The sequence below is a fragment of the Muscardinus avellanarius genome (assembly GCF_963383645.1).
Source record: "Muscardinus avellanarius genome assembly, chromosome: 14".
In the NCBI taxonomy this organism is placed as follows: Eukaryota; Metazoa; Chordata; class Mammalia; order Rodentia; family Gliridae; genus Muscardinus; species Muscardinus avellanarius.
Window position 1 is genome coordinate 59,371,633 of NC_137800.1, and position 19,863 is coordinate 59,391,495.

Here is a 19,863-nt window from a genome sequence, read left to right on the forward strand (position 1 = left end):
CCCATCTCATTATTTATCCTATCACTTTTTTATTTCTCTTTAGCACTTAGCACAGGCTAAAAATGTTTATTTCCTGACATCTTCTTAAAATAGGCACATTCTCCTCTGGTTCACCATAGTATCTTTAGCACTTTGTACTTGGCACATGATAGAATGAATGGAAAAATGAACAAATGAATGAATGAACAAATGAATGAGTGAATGAATGAATGCATATGTTAGAGATTAAACAATGAAGCAACCTACAACAAACCTGTGTTTCTAATACCTTGACCCTCCCAACTCACCTGATCAGAACATCTGCTCCTAACAAGCTGGAGTTGTTAACTCCAATTAACTTGGTCCCCATACTTTTGGAATCCCTCAAGAATATCAAGGTGGCCAGGTATAAAAAGAACATAGTTGTTGGAAGAAGAAAAAATTGTTTAAAAATCATCTGGAAGCTACAGGTGGTGATACACACCTGTAATCCCAGAACTTGGGAGGCCAAGACTACTGGTTTGAGGCCAGCCTCATCAACCTAGTTAGATACTGTTTCAAATAAAAACAAAACACAAACACACATAGAGCTGGGAGTGTAGTTTGGAGGTAGAACACTCCTGGGTTCAGTCCTAGCACCACACACACACACACACACACACACACACACACACACACACATCATATGGAGATTCTAGAAAGCATTCAATAGGAAATATGCCATGTTTACCAATTCCAGCTAATGCCCATCAGCTCAGCCCTAGGTCTTAAGCAGAAGATCTTGGAAAAGTCGGGTATTTTTGTTGGCTTAATTCTTATGAGAGTGGACAGAAAACTTTATGTTGAATTTTAGTTAAAAAGAAGAACCTCTTGACTCTACATGATTATTGCATATATTAATTTTGCTACAAATGGGATGCTTTTCACTCCAAAGTCCACAGGATGCTTTTTAAAGGCATAGTTCAGTTCTCTTACCTCACCCTTGGATTATAGTTAAACTTAGTGACTCAGTTATATTTAAGAAAATAGAAATGATGCTCTGTGACCTTAAAATTTCATGAAAAGGACAGTTTTTACCTGAGGCTCCAGATACTTTGCTCTCTGGGAATCCATTAGCCACAGTGTGAGCACATGTAAAACACCTGAGAGAGGATCATGAAAAGAAAAACCAAATCCTCCCACCAATAAGCCAGTTGTGTGAGCAAGCCACATTTTCTTTCTTCATTGATTCAGCTTCATTAAATATACAAGCCATTCTATCCTTGGTGTATAGTTATACAAGTTTTAATCAAGGCATAAAGCTAAGTAGTCCTGAGATAGGACAGAAGAATTTACAGAGCTATGTAAGCCAGAATACAGTGGTGCATGCCTATAACCCCAGTGCTTGAGAGGCTAAAGCAGAAGGATTGTATGTTTGAGGACAGCCTCAGTAATTAAGTAATGTGTTCACTAACTTTGCAAGACCCTGTTTCAAGATGTAAAAAAAAAAAAAAATACAAAGGGATGAGGGTGTATCTTGGTGGTAGAATGCCCCTGGGTTCAATCTTGAGTCACACACACACACACACACACACACACACACACACACACACGACACAAAAATGAACAAGGAAGATGTAAGGATTTAAATGGAAGACTATGGAAAAATTCCCCAATATCCTTACTGCTCAGTAAGGCCTGTTACCCCAAGTTTCTAAGAAATTTACAAGTCATTACAAGGGCTGGTGACTTGTCTAAAAAGAGGTATCTATTGATCAGAAAACAGTAACCACACAAAAGATCTGGAAGGGTAGGTTGGAGCGGCCAGACAAGATACTGGAAACTCACAAAATACCTTGAACTGTTAATTATCCAACCCAGAAATAGCTAAGCAGGAGAAATATCTGTTGGTCAGTGGATAGATGTCACACAAAAGAGAAATCTCTTTGGACACTGTTTGTTAGTCATTCCATCTGTAAATGGTTTAAACAAAAGAACAATCTCCTTGTGCAGTTATCTATCCTCTTGAACAGTCTAAACAAAAGAGCTACCTATTGAGAAGATAGAAAAGGCCCTGTAAATGAGACAAACATCCTAAATCACCTCCTAACAACTGGATCGACATCATCCCCACATGCTCCCTCCTACCCATTCTTCATGAAAGTACCTTACAAAAGAATGGTGCATGAGCATGGTGGTACACACCTGTAATCCCAGTATGTGAGAGACTAAAACATGAGGATCACAAGTTCCAGGCCAGCCTCAGCAACTTAGCAGGACCCTGTTTCAAAATAAAAAGAGATGCCAGGTGTGTGGCACACGTTTGTAATCCCTGCGCTTGGGAAGCTGAGACAGGAGGATCCCACAGGTTCAAAGCCAGCTTCAGCTACGTAGTGAGGCTATCAGTAACTTAGTGAGAGCCTGTTTCCAAATAAAGTATAAAAATAAAAAGGGATGAGAGTATAGTTCAGAGGGAGAAGGCCCTAGGTTCAATCCTCAGTATAAAAAAATAGAAAGAAAGGGAAAAAAGAAAAGGGAAGGAAAAAGAAAATAAAGAAAGCTGAGGAGGAGAGGGAGGAGGAGAAGGAGGAGGAGACCGCCGCCGTGATGAAGGAGAAAGAGTCTGACACTCCCAGAGTCTTCTCTTACTATGGAGATGTCCCTCATTCTCCCTTGAATGTGCACTTCTTGCTTTCCTAATTAAATCTCTAAGTCTCTGCCTGGTTTATGCTGAAATTCTTTTCTGTGCTTCTGTAAGCCGAGGACCCCACCGATCCTGAGTTGTGTAGCCTCCTCTCACTAACTGAGGATTTCTCTGAACCCTTTGTGGGATCAAGGTACAATTTCTATGACTCTCATATCTCCTCCTTTTTTTTTTTTGCGATACTGGGGATGGAACCCAGGGGCATTCTACCTCTGAGCTATACCCCAACCCTATTTTTATTATTTATTTTAAAACAAGGTCTCAGTCTCATTGAGTTGCAAAGGGCCTCACTAAGTAGCTGAGGCTGGCTGTGAACTGCGATCCACCTGTCTCAGCCTCCCAGATGCTGGGATTGCAAGTGTGCACCACCATGCCTGACTCCCCATAACTCCTTTGCTGCTCCACTGTAGTCTTCCCTGTTCCCTACCACCAATGCCTGGCAATAACTAACCTTTTCAGAATGGACTGAACTCCCTTTAGAAGCAGATCTCTCAAGACAATGCAAGCCTGTGCACAACAGCAGCCCTGTACTATACCTCCCCTGTGATGTTATGAGAAACTTTATAGTCCCCTGAGCCACTCCCAACTTCCCCCATGAAAACCAGGAGAGAATAATGTCCACTGCTGTTCTGAGCCAGTAAGGTGGGAGGTAACAAATGTTCTGGTTGCATTTGGAATTTGTTTACATTTTTACCTAGAGTGTCTTTCCTTTCATTGGCCTTGGAGCAGAACTGAGTGCCCATACTCAGAGAACTTGGGTAACTGAAAGCAAAAAAGCATCACAGTATTGAGATGATTAAACTGTCCACTGTCCAAGATATGGGCAAAGTGAGCCAAAACTACTGTAGCAAAGTGTGAGGTGACCACCTCTCTATCTCACCTGAAAGCCCACAGAAGAAATCATTTGAAAGTACAAATTTCTCAGATCCATGCTCTGCTTATTTTCAGGTATATCTGCCCCTTCTGACTCACATGCTAGTCTTATGATTTGAAGTCTTAGATGCAAAGCAATCTCTTCTATCAAAGTTACAAATCACATAGAAACTGGCAGACTTCCATTTGGTAGCTGTGGCTTAAGGTTCCATTTGGTAATTTCTGTACATGTGTCTGTATGTCCCACTCCAGGATGTACTGGTTTTGTGTCTTTCCTTTTGCAAAATCTGCCCAGGAAAAACCATCCAACAAGATTAGGTTGTAAAAGCCATAAGCCAGCCAATGCAGAATGGTGTAGTGGCCTTCACGTAAGGGAAGAAAAGGCTGAGCAGACTGCCCGTAATCCGTGTGCTTGATTTGCACCCTTCTATGCAGAAAAACATTGCCTTGTTTGCTGATTTATTTTTTTTTTATTTGATGAGGGTTTTTTTTTTTTTTGCAGTTTCCCTAAAATCCATTTCTAATAATTGAGGACACTTCCAGGATCCCACCATTCAGGTGAGTTCCACCAGCTCCTACTCAGGGGGATGTGTCCACAGCGTCAATGCAGTATCCTTTAAGTAATGGGGGAAATTTAGCAAGTCCCTACAACTGAGACCCAATGGTAAAGTTTCTCCAAAACACAGAGAGAGGCCTAAGCAAACACCATGGCTGACCAGATAACACCTGCATGAACAAAGGTAAGAAATGCCACAGGAGGTGACAAAGTATGAACCGAGGTTGGGTCAGTCTGAAGCCCACGCGCGTGTAAACAGCATGTGTCTAAGAAACTAATTGTGTGTGGTGTTCCAGGCTGCCGTTCCACTGACAGCTTCATATGACTATGTCAGTCCTCACAGACCTTAGCAAGGGGCTTATACTGATCTGCCAATTGCCAAGGAGCACCTGCATATCCCAAGGGAGGGGAGGGATAGCCAAGGAGGGGTAAGCCTCAGGAAACATTCAGTGACAGGTGTCTGAAATGGGATGGAAAACAAAAGTAGAAAAAGGTTCTGATAAGAAAAAGGAAAAGAAAAATGAGGATAACATTTTCTCAGACAGCCTCCTGGGTTCCAAGCACAGATAATGGGATGATAATCCTAGAACTAAAAATAAAAAGAAACAACAGGTGATTAAATATTTCTGTTCTATTTGTACAAAAAAAAAAACTCATTCTAAAACCATCTGTATTTTTGGCCCAAATTTGAAGCCTGGGTCTATCAACAACTCAGTGAATATGTAAATTTTAAGAATCCAGTCAGTCAGGAAGAAATACACAATGCCATGTGCTGGAGGAAAGGGTCAATTGCATTACTTCCCTTAAAGGCAGAAGAAGAGAGCAGACACAAAGGCCACCATAGAATAAGTAAGTAAGGGCCAGACAAAACCCAGTCATCAGAGGCCTAAAGGACAACAAAGAGGTCAGCCTAGAGGAGGAAACAAAGGCTACTGCTACAGAAATAAAGGTCATTTTAAAAAGGAATGTTTTGCTGGGCGTGGTGGCACACACTTGCAATTCCAGCATTTGGGAGGCTGATACAGATGGATCCCGGTTTGTGGACAGCCTCAGCTACTTAGTGAGGCCCTTTAAAACTCAGTAAGACTCTGTTTGAAAATAGAGAATAAAAATAGGCTGGAGGGGGTATATCTCAGAGGTAGAATGCCCCTGGGTTTCATCCCTAGTACTGCAAAAAAAAAAAAAAAAAAAAAAAGGAATGTCCTGAGTTAAAGAGGGGAGAAAGGGAGATACCCCTCATGACCTTTGAGGAGAAAGAATAAGAATGTCAGGGGCTCTTTTTCAAACAGGGGTCCCACCAAGAGGTCTTGATACATTTAAAATTAGGACCCAAGGGAGAGGAACGAGTTTCCCTAGTCAACTCAGGGGCTGCCCATTCCTCTCTTCATATACAACCTCCGATTTACAGCTACCAGAACCCAACTTCCTAATCTCGAGTGTAAAGGGGAAAGGACTGACTGCTCCCTTATTTAAAGAAACTCAAGTTAGATACTGAAACAGGAAGGAACAAGTAGAATTTCTTTTTGTTCCCAAAGCAGGAACTAACCTCCTCGGGCAAAATTTAATGTTTAAGGATAGAATTTAACATCACCACGGAGAAAATTTAAGTCTCCCTTAACCTTCTGAATACAAAGGAGGAGGAAAGGATATATTCTGAAATTTAGACAAAGAAAAATAGTAGGGGTGGATTAGAAACTTCCCTATGCATACTGAGCTTAAAAACAAAGAAGAAATTTAAAAGAAAACAATATTATAATTCTCTTGAAGGGAGCTTAGGATTAAAACCTGTCATAGAATGTCTAGTGAAGGACAGCCTCCTTCAAGTCTGCATGCCCCCACTTAATACCCCTATCATGGCTGTAAACAAGTCAATGGGTCCTACTGTATGATACAAGATTTGAGGGCAATGAATCACATAGTTAAAAGCTGACATCCTTTAGTCCAAAATTCCTATATTTTTCTAGTAAAATTTCACTAGACCATTAGTGTCATAGACCTAAAATATGCCTTTTGGGTTTCCCCACCTCCCTTAGGAAAACAGGGATTTATTTGCCTCTGAATGGGAGGACCCCCTTACAAGTAGAAAACAATAATACCAATGGACTGTCCTCCCTCCAGGATTTACTGAGTCACCAAACCTCTTTGGACAGACATTAGAAGGGTTTTAGAAAAGTTTCCCCTACCTTCACAAATCAGACTTATTCAATATGTCAACTTACTGCTCTCAGGGGATCAAAGGGAAGAAATGGTAGATGGAACTATAGACTTGCTGAATTTCTTGGGTCAACAGATCTTATGAGTCTCCAAAACCAAATTACAATTTGTAGAGAGAAAGATTAAATACCTTGAGCATTTCATAAGTGAGAAAAAACAAAGACTCGGTCCAGAGTGAGTCTCTGGAATGGTCGACACCCTTTATCAACTACAAAAAAGAGAACTTTGGAAGTTCTTAGAGTTAGTAGGGTACTATAGATTATGAACAGATTTGTATGCCTTCAAAATCAAAGATCTGTATCTCAAATTACTAGATGAGAAACCTGACCTTTCCTTTGGAACCAAAAGAGTTAATATTGATAGAAGGCCTCTGTCCTTATCTTAGCATTACCATCTCTAGAAAAACCTTTCCTTTTATTTGTTAATATTGACAAAGGGGCTGCTCTTGGAGTCTGAACCCAAGGACATAGAGACAAGAGACAGTATCTTATCTATCCAACTTTCCTGACCCAGTTACCAGGGGTTGGCCAGAGTATGTGCAGTCAGCAGTCATACTAACCGAGAAAGGTAAAAACTAAAAATAACTTTTGGTTGACAGTTAATTATCAGCACTCCACATCAGCTTATAGCAATTCCTCAACAGAGAGCAGGCAGATGGCTAACAAACTCTAGAATCCTTAAATATGAAGCTATTCTGCTGGAAAGAGATAATTTAATGCTGACCATGGACAGTTTCCTAAATCCAGCTGTTTTCCTAAATGGGGGGTAAAATATCTGACCCAATGGAACATCACTGCTCAGGTATTATAAAATATCAAACCAGAGTTTAACTGGACTTCAGAGAAAACTCTCTCCTCACAGGGTTAAAAATCTTTGTAGATGGTTCCTCCTGAGTGCTTAAGGAAAAAGGCAAAATGAATATTCAGTTATAAACAAAAAACAATCTGCTCTTGTGGAATTGGGCAGATTGCCTAATAATAGGTCACCTCAAATGTGTGAATTGTTTGCACTCAATTAGGCCTTAAAGATCTTAAAAGGAAGGGAAATAACCATCCATACAGATTCCAAGTATACCATGTGGTGGGGCATACATTTGGAAAAAATCTGGACCGAGCAAGGCCTAATTAACAGTAAAGGCTGAGATTTAATACATAAAAAATTAATTACTGAGGTCTTAATTTTTTAATTACCAAAAGAAATAGCTATAGTGTCCCAGAGAGAGTACTCTGTACATCCAAGGAAATCGACTTGTTGATGAGGGGGCCAAAGAGGTGGCCTCTTTGGTTTTCCACCTTGCCTTTTTCTGTAGTTATACTCACTTTCACCCCTCAAGAGAAAGTTCGACTTGCCATATTAGGGGCATCCAAAACCCCTGAAAGCAAATGGTTATTACCAAATGAGGGGAAAATGCTTCCTAAGCCAATTATGAGGGAACTCATAACTCAATTATATCAGGGAAGTCATGGGGTACCCAGATAATGTGTAACACGATTCTAAAAAATTATGGACATATAGAAATACAGAAATTTATACTATAGCCAAACAAGTGATCAAAGGTATTACCTGCCCAAAGAAAATAAGCAGGCTTTCAGAAAACAAACTCAGAGAGGTTGAAATTCTGAATTAAGGCCTTCTCAAAATATCCAAATGCCCAAGGTAAGATGGCTCAAACATCTCTTAGTAATAGTAGATTACTTAACTAATTGGGTGGAAGCCATTTCTCTCTCAAGTACCACTGCCAATAATGTAACCAAAGTATTATTAGAGGTTATAATTCCCCAGTTTGGATTAACTAAAAACATAGATTCAGACAGTAGAATCTGTCTAATTCTGAGAGTGGATTCAGACAGTCACTCTAAGTGAGGCAAAGTCCACGGCCAGTGGAGAAGGCTAGTAGTCTTCATGATAGGGAACAGAAGGCTGAGTGATGCCGGCCCCTGTGCTTGCATCTCCTGCACAGAAGTAAATAGACTTGCTGAGTTACTTTTGGTTTTATAAGTTTTTTTCTAACTTCCCTAAAATCTGTTTCTAACACTAGAGAAGTTGCTTGTTATGTATTCCCTTTAAATGAACCCCTATTGCTGTTCATGCCTGGTAGAGGACACTGTGAGCTTGGGCCGCCTCTGCCTCTCCAGGGGTTTCCTCTTACCAGGCCTTTGCCTCTCACACCTGAGCCACCATGACAACTGAATACAATTTCTTTGCGTTTCTGTATCCACTGTGGCTGTCATAAATATGGAGAAAACTCCTTATAATGCATTTTGCAAATAATCAATTTCTGAAAACAGAGTTGGCTGTTTTTGAACTTGGGTTCAAAGCCAATTTTAACAACTTGCTTAAAAATACATAAGAAGGCCAGGCATGGTGGTGCACACTTCTAATCCCAGCATTTGGGAGGCTGAGAACGGAGGGTCGCATTTGCAGACAGCCTCAGCTACTTAGTGAAGCCATTGGCAACTCAGTGAGACCCTGTTTCAAAATAAAGAATAAAAAATAGGTCTGAGAGTGTAGCTCGGAAGTAGAATGCCCCTGGGTTCCATCCTTAATAACTCCTCCCAAAATACATAAGAAGTCCCCCAAACTCAAGTGTTTCTAACAAAAGAGTTAATTGTTCAGCTCTTTAGTTAATCAATGATGTGTTTCTGGAAAAACATGAACTTATAATCAAGAGTCCTAGATCTACTCCTGACTCAGAAAGGAGCATCCATTTCATATCTCTGACCCTCCAGACCTTCTCTTGAAAAAGAAGAGTGCATTTAATGATATTCAATGCCTTTTCCAGCATTGTTCTTCTTATGATTCTTAGAAGCATTATTAAATTTTCAAATGAGTTCTTTTGCTCTCTGTCTTCAGATGAGAATTACAACAGAAGAATCTAGTTTCCCTGAAACAATGAAATAACCATGTGTTTTTTCCAGTCCAAAGCTTTTAAAAGAATAAATTATAACAATCTGGAAAATGAATGTTCTATCTGCAACTAGCCACAATTTCATAATTTACACTGTCACTGTTTCTAAATAAGAAGCTGCTTGCCATCTGTATTTTATGCTGGCAAGAAGAATCTAAACTACAAAGAAAACCTTTAAAATACTTTCTGCCCATTGAATTTTATAATTTCAGAATTCAATAACTTCCTTTGTTTTCTAAGTCTAGTACATATTAGGAAGGCTATTTTTTATTAAATTAAAATTCATCATTTGTTTATTGGAACAAGTAACATTGAAGTTAAGTAAATATGTTATTCATATTAATAACTATTTAGGTAGATTCCATTTATAATCTTTTGTTAATTTTCAAGAATAATTTCCTTTTTAAATTTGATCTGCCATTTGAGGCAAAAGAAAGCAAGAATAACATGATTCTGAAGAATTCTCAATGACTATATAATATGAACACCAAAAATACAAAAGATTTAAATTATTTGAACTATTAAATTATATATAACTAATGGGTAGAAAGTCATGTGCAAGTCACAGGAATCAGGGTTAATATGCAAAAATATATTTTCTATATCCTGGTAACAAAGACATAAAAATGAAACTTGAAAAAATATAATTTATATTTAGTAAGCAATATAAGATACTTGGGTATAAATTCAAATTATAAACAAGAAATTTACACTATAATCTACAAAATATTAATGACAGAACTTGAAAAATCATAAATAAATAAGGTATTTATTTATGGGATATTAATAGATTAGAAAACTCAATATTTAAAAAAATTGAATCACCCCAAATTAATTTATAGTTACAATTCAATCCCAGGCAACATTCCCAGCAACTTTCTGTGTAGAGATTAACAAGCTGCTCCTAAAACTTGTGTAGAAATGCAAAAGATTTACACCAAACAATCCTGAGTAAGATTAACAAGGTTAAATAAAATGCACTATCTCATTCCGAGAACTTTGTGATGCCAAAATAATCAATACAATTTGGTACTGGTATAAAAGTAGATGATCTGTGGGATAGAATAAATTGTCCAGAAATAGGATCACATACAATTAATAGATTTTTCAATAAAAGTACGTCAAGGCAATTGGATGAGAAAAAGTAAATATTTCCAACAAATTTTCTCTAACAACTGTGAAAATGTATAAAAGCAAAATGGGTTCCAACATTCTACCTCACACCACAAACAAAATTAATTTTCAATACATCATAGGTGTGATAGCTAAAACTCTGAAACCTATAGAATAAAACACAAAAGAGTATCTCAGATCATGAGTGAAGACAAAGATTTCTAATATATGACATAAAAAGCAATGATCAGCAAATAAAAAAGTACAATTTAGACTTCAATATTTTCAAAATGTCTGCTCATCAAAGATTTATTTGTGGAATTGAGTAGGTCTCATATTAAAAGAAGATATTTACAATGCGTATATCTGATGAAGAACATGTATCAATAATATAGGAAAACCTTCTACCTATGACTCATTAAAACAGAGACAAATATAAAAGAGTAGAAAAAAGACAAATACTTCACAAAGGAAGATATAGTGATGACCAATATACATATTATAAAGTGCCTGACATCATTGGTCACCAATCAAATGCAAATTAAAGCCATTACAAAACCTTTCCTATACCAACTAAAATAAACAAATGGTGGTGAGAATAAGAATTCTTACATGTTACTTTTGTAATGCAAACCAGTGCAGCTACTCTGGATTTGGGAAGTTTTTTATGTACTTAAAAACATACACCATTCATTATCTGGAGATTCTACTTTAGATATTAACCAAAGAAATAGAACAAATATGGCAAAAAAGTAAAAACAAAAGACTTGAACAAAATCACTCATAAAAGTTGTATTCAAAATAGCATCCAAACCGCCCAAAAGTCATCAAGAGGAGAATGGATAGATTGTAGGATTTCTATTAATAGAATGCCCTCAGTAATAAAACGGTTTTGCTTTATATGCATAAATAAATCTCACAAACAATATGCTATGCGAAAGAAGTCATAAATATATATACACAAAATAAATTTTTATGATTCCACTTATATGAAGTTTTACACAAACTGTTGGTAAAACTTGTAAACATCAGAAAATAAAACTGCATCACGGGATTGAAGCTGATTGAAAAGGTCACATGGTAGGCATGTGGATGACAACGATGTCTGTATTGTCAAAACCAACCACATCAGTGGAAATTCCAGTTATTAGGAGGCTGAGGCAGGAGGATCACAGGTTTAAGGCTGCCTCAGCAACTTCGTGAGACCCTTAGCAATCTAGTGAGACCTTGTTTCAAAATAACAATTAAAATAGTGCCCCAGGGTTCAATTCCTAAGACAAAAAACAAAAACAAAAACAAAATCATTGATCTATAATAATTACATTGTATTACACTATATGTAAAACATATATCTTTTTTAAAATTAGAAGAGAAGAATCACAAATAATTTTTTGGCAAAATTATCTGATCAGGATCCTTTTCAAATAAAAGTAATTGCCATGTTAGGGCATAAGATTAGGTGCTTTATTTCTTGACTTTATTCAGCAATTACTGAGCACCTGCTATGTGTCTGCCACAGTGGAAGTGTTTTGAACACTCATATCAATGAGAAGAACAGACAGAAATGTGTAAAGTTGCTGGCAATCTACTGGGAGAGAGCAGAAAATAAGGAAAATCATAACAAATAAGTAAATACTACGGCATTTCAAAACATGAGACTTGCCAGAAGTGAAAGAGAGAAAAGGTCCAGCGTGCTGCAACACTGCCATATCATCCCTCAGCTGCCTGATACCATTTTTTAAAAAGTTATGAGCATGCCTGCACTTACTGATTAGCATTTCTGTCTTTATTGACCAATTGGCCATGCTTTATAATCATTCCAAAAATAGGTGTGCAGCCGTGGATGCGTTTTAAAAAGTGCTGGGTAACCAGAGTTGCTTTATTCTTGTAGCTTTTGCAAATTTAATGCCTGAATAAATATACAAGAAGATGTCACCCTGGGGTGGGTAAAAAGGTTGAATTCAAGGGCACTGCATTCAGTGCTCATCACATCCCATGTGCTACTGAGTCATAGTCACATTGAGTTATCAAGTCAAAGCGCAGCCTTTTGTCTTCTGCATAAAAGACAAGCTGCTCGAATGTTACAGAATTCATACGCCCAAGTCATTAAGATGTGGCCGTACATGAGAGATGCGGCACAGATAATTCAAAATAGACAGGAAGAATGTGCTCTAGGAGTAATTCTTCTTCAAGTCATAATATCTGGCGCAAAACATAAATAAAGGCCATTTTTCTCCTTCAGTGCCCTGCTGTGAAGGAGTCACTGCACCGAGCTGATATCTGCCGGTGACAGCAGAGCTGGAGTGGGCCTTCAGCAATGGAGAGAGATATATTTTTAAGAAGACATGGACCGAAGACTTTAGAAATCCCCCAACAAAAAGTAGTAGTACCAATGACTCTAGACAGCCCACAATCTGAAATAGTAAATCATATACTACTTTTTTTTACAGCTAGAAAACAGACACAAAAGTAAAGTGTTCTTAGTGTTTGCTCTTACCTATTTGTTTAATCACATATCCCCAGGGAAGGGGGAATTAGTCTCTAATCAAGCTCTGTAGGAATACTCATAGATCCCTGATCTTAAGTCTATATGGTAGTAAAGGGTTCTTCCTTGTAATGTATTTAACTGACTACACCTTTTGTTTCTGCCTCTTCACTCAAACATAAAGATTCTACTCACACGGTGTTCCTTCTCACCTGATGAAACACCACCTACACTTTCAGTTCCACCTGATTTCCTTTCTTTGGTAATATATCATAATCTTGCATCACAATTACTTATTCAAGAATCATACCAGGCCAGGTGCAGTGGCACACTCCTGCAAACACAATACTTGAGAGCCTGAGACAGGAGGATCACAGGTTCAAGGACAGCCTCAGCAACCGAAAAAGACTCTTTCAAACAAACAAACAAACAAACAAACAAACAAACAAACAAAAATTTAAAAGGGCTTGTAGTGTAGCTCAGAGGTAGAGTGTCACAAAAATAAGTAAGTAAATAAATAAATAAATAAATAAATAAATAAATAAATAAATAAATAATAGGGGCTGGTGGATGTAGCATTTACTTGGAGGTAGAATGCCCCCTGGGTTCTATCTTTAGGACCAAAAAATAAAAAGAGAATCATGCCAGGTCATTTCCTATTATGATCCCCTTAGGGTTTCTACAGCCATATTAAGGTAACATGAACCATGGGTTCTACATGCAGAACCCAGTAAATGTTGTCATTTACAGCATATAGCATACAACTGTTATGAATGAGAATTTCCTGACCAGCTCATGAAAGAATATCTGATAATTTAGATAGCAAATATGAGGATCAACAACAAACCTTTGTAGAATTATTGTTCTGGGAAAATACACTCTAAAATCTAGTGTACAATTGTGTTCTGTTTCTAAGCTGCCAACATCAAGCTGACCAAACATGTTTAAATGATTGAAAATGCTCTGTTGATTGTTGATGTTGAAATAGTTTACTAAACCTCATAAATTGGTTATGGCTTCCTAAGGCAACCACAGGACTGATGGTGACCCTACAATTTCCAAATCTCTGCTCAGCAGCCTCCTGAATGTTTCACATAAACTGCAAACATGCATGGCTTCCCATAGGCCAGAAGGACCTGTCAGAGGTTGGAGGAGGCAAAGACTACATAGTGTCACAGAACAATGCCCTTGCTTTGTTTTGCCTGAGTTCATAAAAAGCACAACAGTCTAAAATAAGATAGTGCTTTTTGTCCTTTTTAGCCTTTTCTCCCACACAGCGTCTCCCATCTGCAAACACATTCAGTAAAGAAGGTATTTAAGGATAAAGCAGAAGGAAAAAAGTCTGGTCCATGGATTGGTGCCTTTGATCTCAAGAACAGTTAATAAAAATACGGAAATAAACCTTTGAAACAAAGGAAATTATAGAAGGCTAGTTTGCTGCTCTTTTTCTTTGTCAATTACTTTTGGGTGATCCTCCTATTTTCCTTAATAAATAAAACAATGAGGAGAATCATCCTGATTTGTGAAAACACAGTCCATTCTTGAAAAACCCAGTATTGTGGGAGAAATTAGAGAAGTTACTCTTACCTCTTAGTTCCCCAATATCCAGGGTAGTCCCAAGCTGTTCTAGCAAAGCGACTCTGGCTGCATTCTTTTTGTGCTTCTTGCCATCATAATGTTGCTGGGCCATCAGAGGATTATTAAACCAGGCTGCACAGAGCCCACAGTATCTGTCTGAATCTCTTCTTTGATAGGGAGAGGTGACCACTGGAGCAGTATCCACCCGTGGGGGCTTCAGTGAACTCAGGGGTGTTGCTGAGAAAGAAAACAACCAGAAAACCACAGGTCATGTTAGTCCAATTCTGAATATATTTCTCCCCAGTGTCTTGATACTAGAGTTGCATGTTCAGGTAGTTGCGCATGCCTGTAATCCAAGTACGTGGGAGGCTAAGATAGAAGGATCCCAGGTTTGAGGACAACTTCAGCAACTTTGCAAGACACTGTTTCAAAATAAATAAAATTGGGCTGGGGATATAGCTCAGAGGTGGAATGTTCCTAGGTTCGATTTCTATTACCAAAAAAATAAATAAGTCGCATGTTCATGCTAGAGTTAAAAAATTCAAACAAAAATTTATTGAGAGCAGCAAAAATACCTTTGTTAACATGAATTTTTTAGTTGAGATGCAAGTGAAAATTCTTAATTTATAGAGATCAAAGCCTGCATATTTTATATCATGATCTGATAGCTCAAGAGATCATCACCACAAGAGCTTCCAAGTCTTCTTTATCTAACACTTCCTCTTCAGAAACAACAACAAAAAATACACCATGTCTGTCTGAAATCTGCCTTCTTGAAGCAAATATTCAGAAATATACAGAAAGATGAAGTGATAAATCTGCATTATTTTAATATACAGAATAAATAATGCAGATAAATCTGCATTATTTTATTATATTTGTTTCAATGACCCCTGTGTGGGGTGATTGGAGCAATATCACCTCTTTTGGAAACCTATGCAAGTTTAGGAAAAATATGAGATTTTAGAAAATAAACTACTGGAGGTAAGGTACCGCCTATGAGTCAAAATGAAGCCAATACTTGAAATAAACATTAAATAGCCATGACTTGAAAGATTCTGAATGAATGAATTGGACATGTGTGTGCTATAAATGGAAATGACCAATAGATAAAGCATTTTCCCAAGTGATAGAAACATCTTTCAGAGATATGAATAGTATCAGCTGAGGGACTCCTGCAACTTTAGCCAGTTACTTCTATTTTCAGCCTATACCTGCTAAAATTGATGTCAAAAGTACAGTGGGTTTTTTCCTCATAAAAAAAAAAAGAGAAGAAGAAATCCAATATAGAGCAGATGTTGCTTATCTAAACCAAAAAAGCATATATCAATATATCACTACTTTGAGATTACACAGTCCTGTCCATTAATTTTACACATTCCATTGTGAGCTTATGATCATTTCTGGCCTGGGGGGAAGAAAGAATTTAAGCTGAAAGAGTTTAGCAGTAGAAAGTAAAAATAGCTTTTGTATTCATTACCACACAGGCATTGCTTCCATCCTTACAGTAACCATGCCTCTGGCTATTGTCCTGTTTCTCAGATGACTGACTCCAGAGATGCCAAGTGGCTTGCTAGAGGTGAGAACATAGTTATAGTAAAGGCACGACTCAAAACCAAATGCTGAATCTCCACTGCTCGTCTTCCTTCCCATATCCCCAAGGACTCTTTTCAAGCTAAATAAACAGTAATTCCCCCCCCTAGATCTGTCTTCTTTGTATTTTATACAGGACTGCATTTAATTTTAGGGAAAGCATTCTGATCCAAATGTTTTGGCAAAGAAAATAATACTACCCCCCACCGCCATCCTCATATGCAGTTCCTCAGCTTCCAGGGTGATCCTGCCTCCATGGTGGGGTGCACTAACAAAACCATGAAAGTGACGGGCAGTGTTCCAAGGGAAAGGGGGAGCCCGGGGAATACAAGACACACTAAGAACCAATTAGCCAGCTCCCCGGGCTTTCATGTAACTCTTACGTGGACTTTTATTTTTTTTATTTTTTAGATAAAATAACTGATGCAGAAATACATACTTGCCAACTGACATTTAATTCAAGAAATGCCTGTATTATGAAAAACATCTTTTCCCTCCATCCAGAGATTTCATCAGATCAAGAAGTTTTAGCTATCTTAGATTAAACATCATGATGTTATTTATATGTGGACTCAGATAAACAGCACATCCCTTAAAAGTCTCTTTTCCAGATATAGTCATATATAACCACATAAAAATAAAGTTCCAATGTGTGTCAAGCATCCCAGTATCATACTTCCATGACTTAAAAATACCAGTTAAAGCTATAAATATGTAGTCAACCTATATGTGCAAGAATTATCCTTTTTTTCCTCAAGGAATTCGGGTCTGGCAAACAAGAAAGTGTGGTTCATGCCTTTAATCTTAGTACTTGGGAGGCTGAAACAGGAGGACCATAGGTTCAAGGCTGGTCTCAGCAACTTAGTGAGACCCTCTTTCAAAATAAAACAAGAGCTTGGGGTGTAGCTCAGAGGTGGAATGTCCCTGGATTCAGTCCCTAATATCAAAAAATGTATGTCTTACGCCCAGTTTCCTGTACCCTATCAAATTCTAGGATTTGTAGACACCTATTATTTTTGATGGCAATAGAAAACATATCAAATGTTTAAAATATAAATGTTGACTCTTGGAACTTAATTTATTTTCCCCTAAACTGGACCCTAAAAATTATTTCAGAGTCAATTTTATGAATTGATACCTGAAATGCCATATTCTGGCCAGCACAATGCACATTGGAATATTTCTCAAATAAAATAATGTTATCTTGAACAAAAAAGTAGTTGGATACCACTTTTATATTGTACCTTTGACTCCTGAATAATAATATCTCAGAATGTAAAGAATGAAAATTTAATCTTTCTTTTGTTCCATTTTTCTAACTCTCTTCTTCAATCTCAACCCAGTTCATATTCTCTTTATGCAGAAATCGGCAAGGCAGTAACATAGAAACATCCATGGAGCCAGGCGTGGTGACACACGCTTGTAATCTCAGCATTCAGGAGGCGGAGACCAGAGGACGGTTCATGGACAGCCTCAGCAGTATACTTAGCCAGGCCCTACTCAACTCAGTGAGACCCTGTTTCAAAAAATAAAAAAGACTAAAAAATAGGGTTGGGGGTGTAGCTCAGAGACAGGTGGAACAGAGGAGGGGGGGAGAGGGAGGGAAGGTAGATCGATCGATCGATCGATTCGTGTGTCAAAGTCAGAAATCCAGGTTGGGTGGGCCTCAGCATTAGTGAGCTCTGCAACCTCCAGCCAATCTCTCCTGTCTCTGGTTTCCATAAGATTAAAATTCCATGTTACTATCCCTTTCTAACTTAAGTTTTTTGCTGCCAGCCCATGAGATGGGAATGGAATGCAGTGCAGACACTCTTTCCTTGTGGCTTTAACTCAGTGCCAAATATAGAAACTACAGGGAAGGAAAGAAGTTTCCAGGTTTAATGACAAATCCATGTGCATACAACAAATTCACTCAGACTTCACAATCCTTGGCAAATGTGTATTATTATCATAAATGCATTAAAAGTGGGATAAAGATTATTTATTTATTTATTTATTTATTTATTTATTTATTTATTTATTTATTTTGTGTTCCTGGGGGTGGAATCCAGAGGCTTTCTACCTCCAGTCTACACTCCCAGACCTATTTTATATTTTATTTGGAAAAAGGGTCTCACTAAGATGCTGATAGCCTCACTAAATAGCTGAGGCTGAGTTCGAACTTGTGCAATACTGTTTCAGCCTTCCAAGAGCTGGGATTACAAGCATGTGCCACCACACATGTTTTTGTTTTAAAAACATCCTCTTAACAAAAACACTTTAGTTAACATGTGGTTAGTTTTTATTTTAATTTCCTACTTGTTTTTCTTTCTAATTATTTAAAAAATAACTAAATGATGACTTTACCTACCTCTTGTAAGCTTTAAACCAAAGGGTTAATTAACTAAAAATAGCTTTCAACATTAGACTCACCCAATTTAAAATCTCTATGTCCAGGCTGTACCTCAGACTAAGCTTATCAGAATGCCCAGGATGTCCTCAAGACCACCGTCCTCCTAAGCCACAGCTGACACCTGGAAACCACTGATTTCAACATTGCCAGGTTTTCCTTGAAAATTATTATAAAATAAAGCTTGTGTGTGTGTGTGTGTGTGTGTGTGTGTGTGTGTGTGTGCGCGCGCGCGTGCGTGCGTGCATGCGTGCGCAAATGTATCTGGGATGAAGCCCAGGAGTTTTCTACCTCTGAACTACATCTAGCCCTTTTTATGTTTTATTTTTGAAATGAGGTTTCACTAAGTTGCTGAGGCTGGCTTCAAAACTGGAATATTCTTGTCTCAGCCTCCCAAATTCTGAGATTATAGGCCTGTGCCACCACACCTGATTTTAAAATAAAATTTTCTTAGATCTCCGCAGGAAAGATAGTCACATATTACATTCAACAGTAATGGTGCCAGTTTTTCTGTAGTTAATAGAAAAAGTCACATCTTTATCCATGAGAAAGAAATAGCCATCACTCATTTCTTTTTAAACCCAAGCAATGGTTCCAATTTACTAAAACATAAAAAGCTCTCCAAAATAGTGGCTGATATTAAAAAAAATCAATATTGGTAAAGTTAGATAACAGTTCTAATTCTTTTCCCCATGAAGAATCTCAAATGTCTTTGGCTGTCACCTCCCCAGCATGGGCACTGTACTTTCATTCTTCCCCAGTGGACACACCTGTCTTACAGGTCTGCTTGGCGGGGCCTTGGCCTCATCAAGATCCAGCCCAGTGATGACTGCCCCATTCACTCAGCACAGCTTAGGCACCACTCGAAATCTTTTTGTTCTGGGGATTGGACTCAGGGAATTATAGGAATGTACCACCACATGTGGCCTACTTTGTAATCTTAGTTGTGTGAATGTGGACGTGTGTGTGTGTGTGTGTGTGTGTGTGTGTGTGTGTATGTGTGTGTGCACATGCGTGCATATATGAGAAAGGCTAAACTATAAACTTTGAATTAGATACTTTTGCATTTGCTATATTTTCTGGCACATATCCATAAACCTTTATTTCAATTCAGAAAAATTTTTTAAAATTCTAAAATCCAAGTTTTTTCATGATTCATTTATTACCAAAACTTGATCTGAAGTCACATGAGGCTGTTTATAGTTTGCATATATACATATGTACACATGTACATATATATATATATATATATATATATATACATACATACATACAATACATACGTATGTATGTATACAATTGCAACAGGATAATATTAACTTTGATTATAGGGTACTATCCCAGATCCATTTAAACATTGTGTATTTGGTATGTACTTTATTAACTACCAAAATCTTAAAATTTTTCATTTTCAAAGTGTTTTTATTCTGTGTGTATGTATGTCATTATCACATTGAACTTCACTATGATGTATACTTGTGAAATAATAAAA

General features: G+C 37.7%; 1 protein-coding gene across 1 annotated transcript in view; it reads right to left on the minus strand.

Moving 5' to 3' along the window:
• ZMAT4 (zinc finger matrin-type 4) overlaps nt 1–19,863 on the minus strand; it is a gene marked incomplete at both ends in the record, with an annotated part of 291,890 nt that overhangs the window by 84,461 nt on the left and 187,566 nt on the right. Inside the window, one exon of the mRNA XM_080709698.1 lies at nt 14,399–14,626. Within this exon, the coding sequence (XP_080565824.1) occupies nt 14,399–14,626 (228 nt within the window). The remainder of the gene's footprint in view (nt 1–14,398; nt 14,627–19,863) is intronic.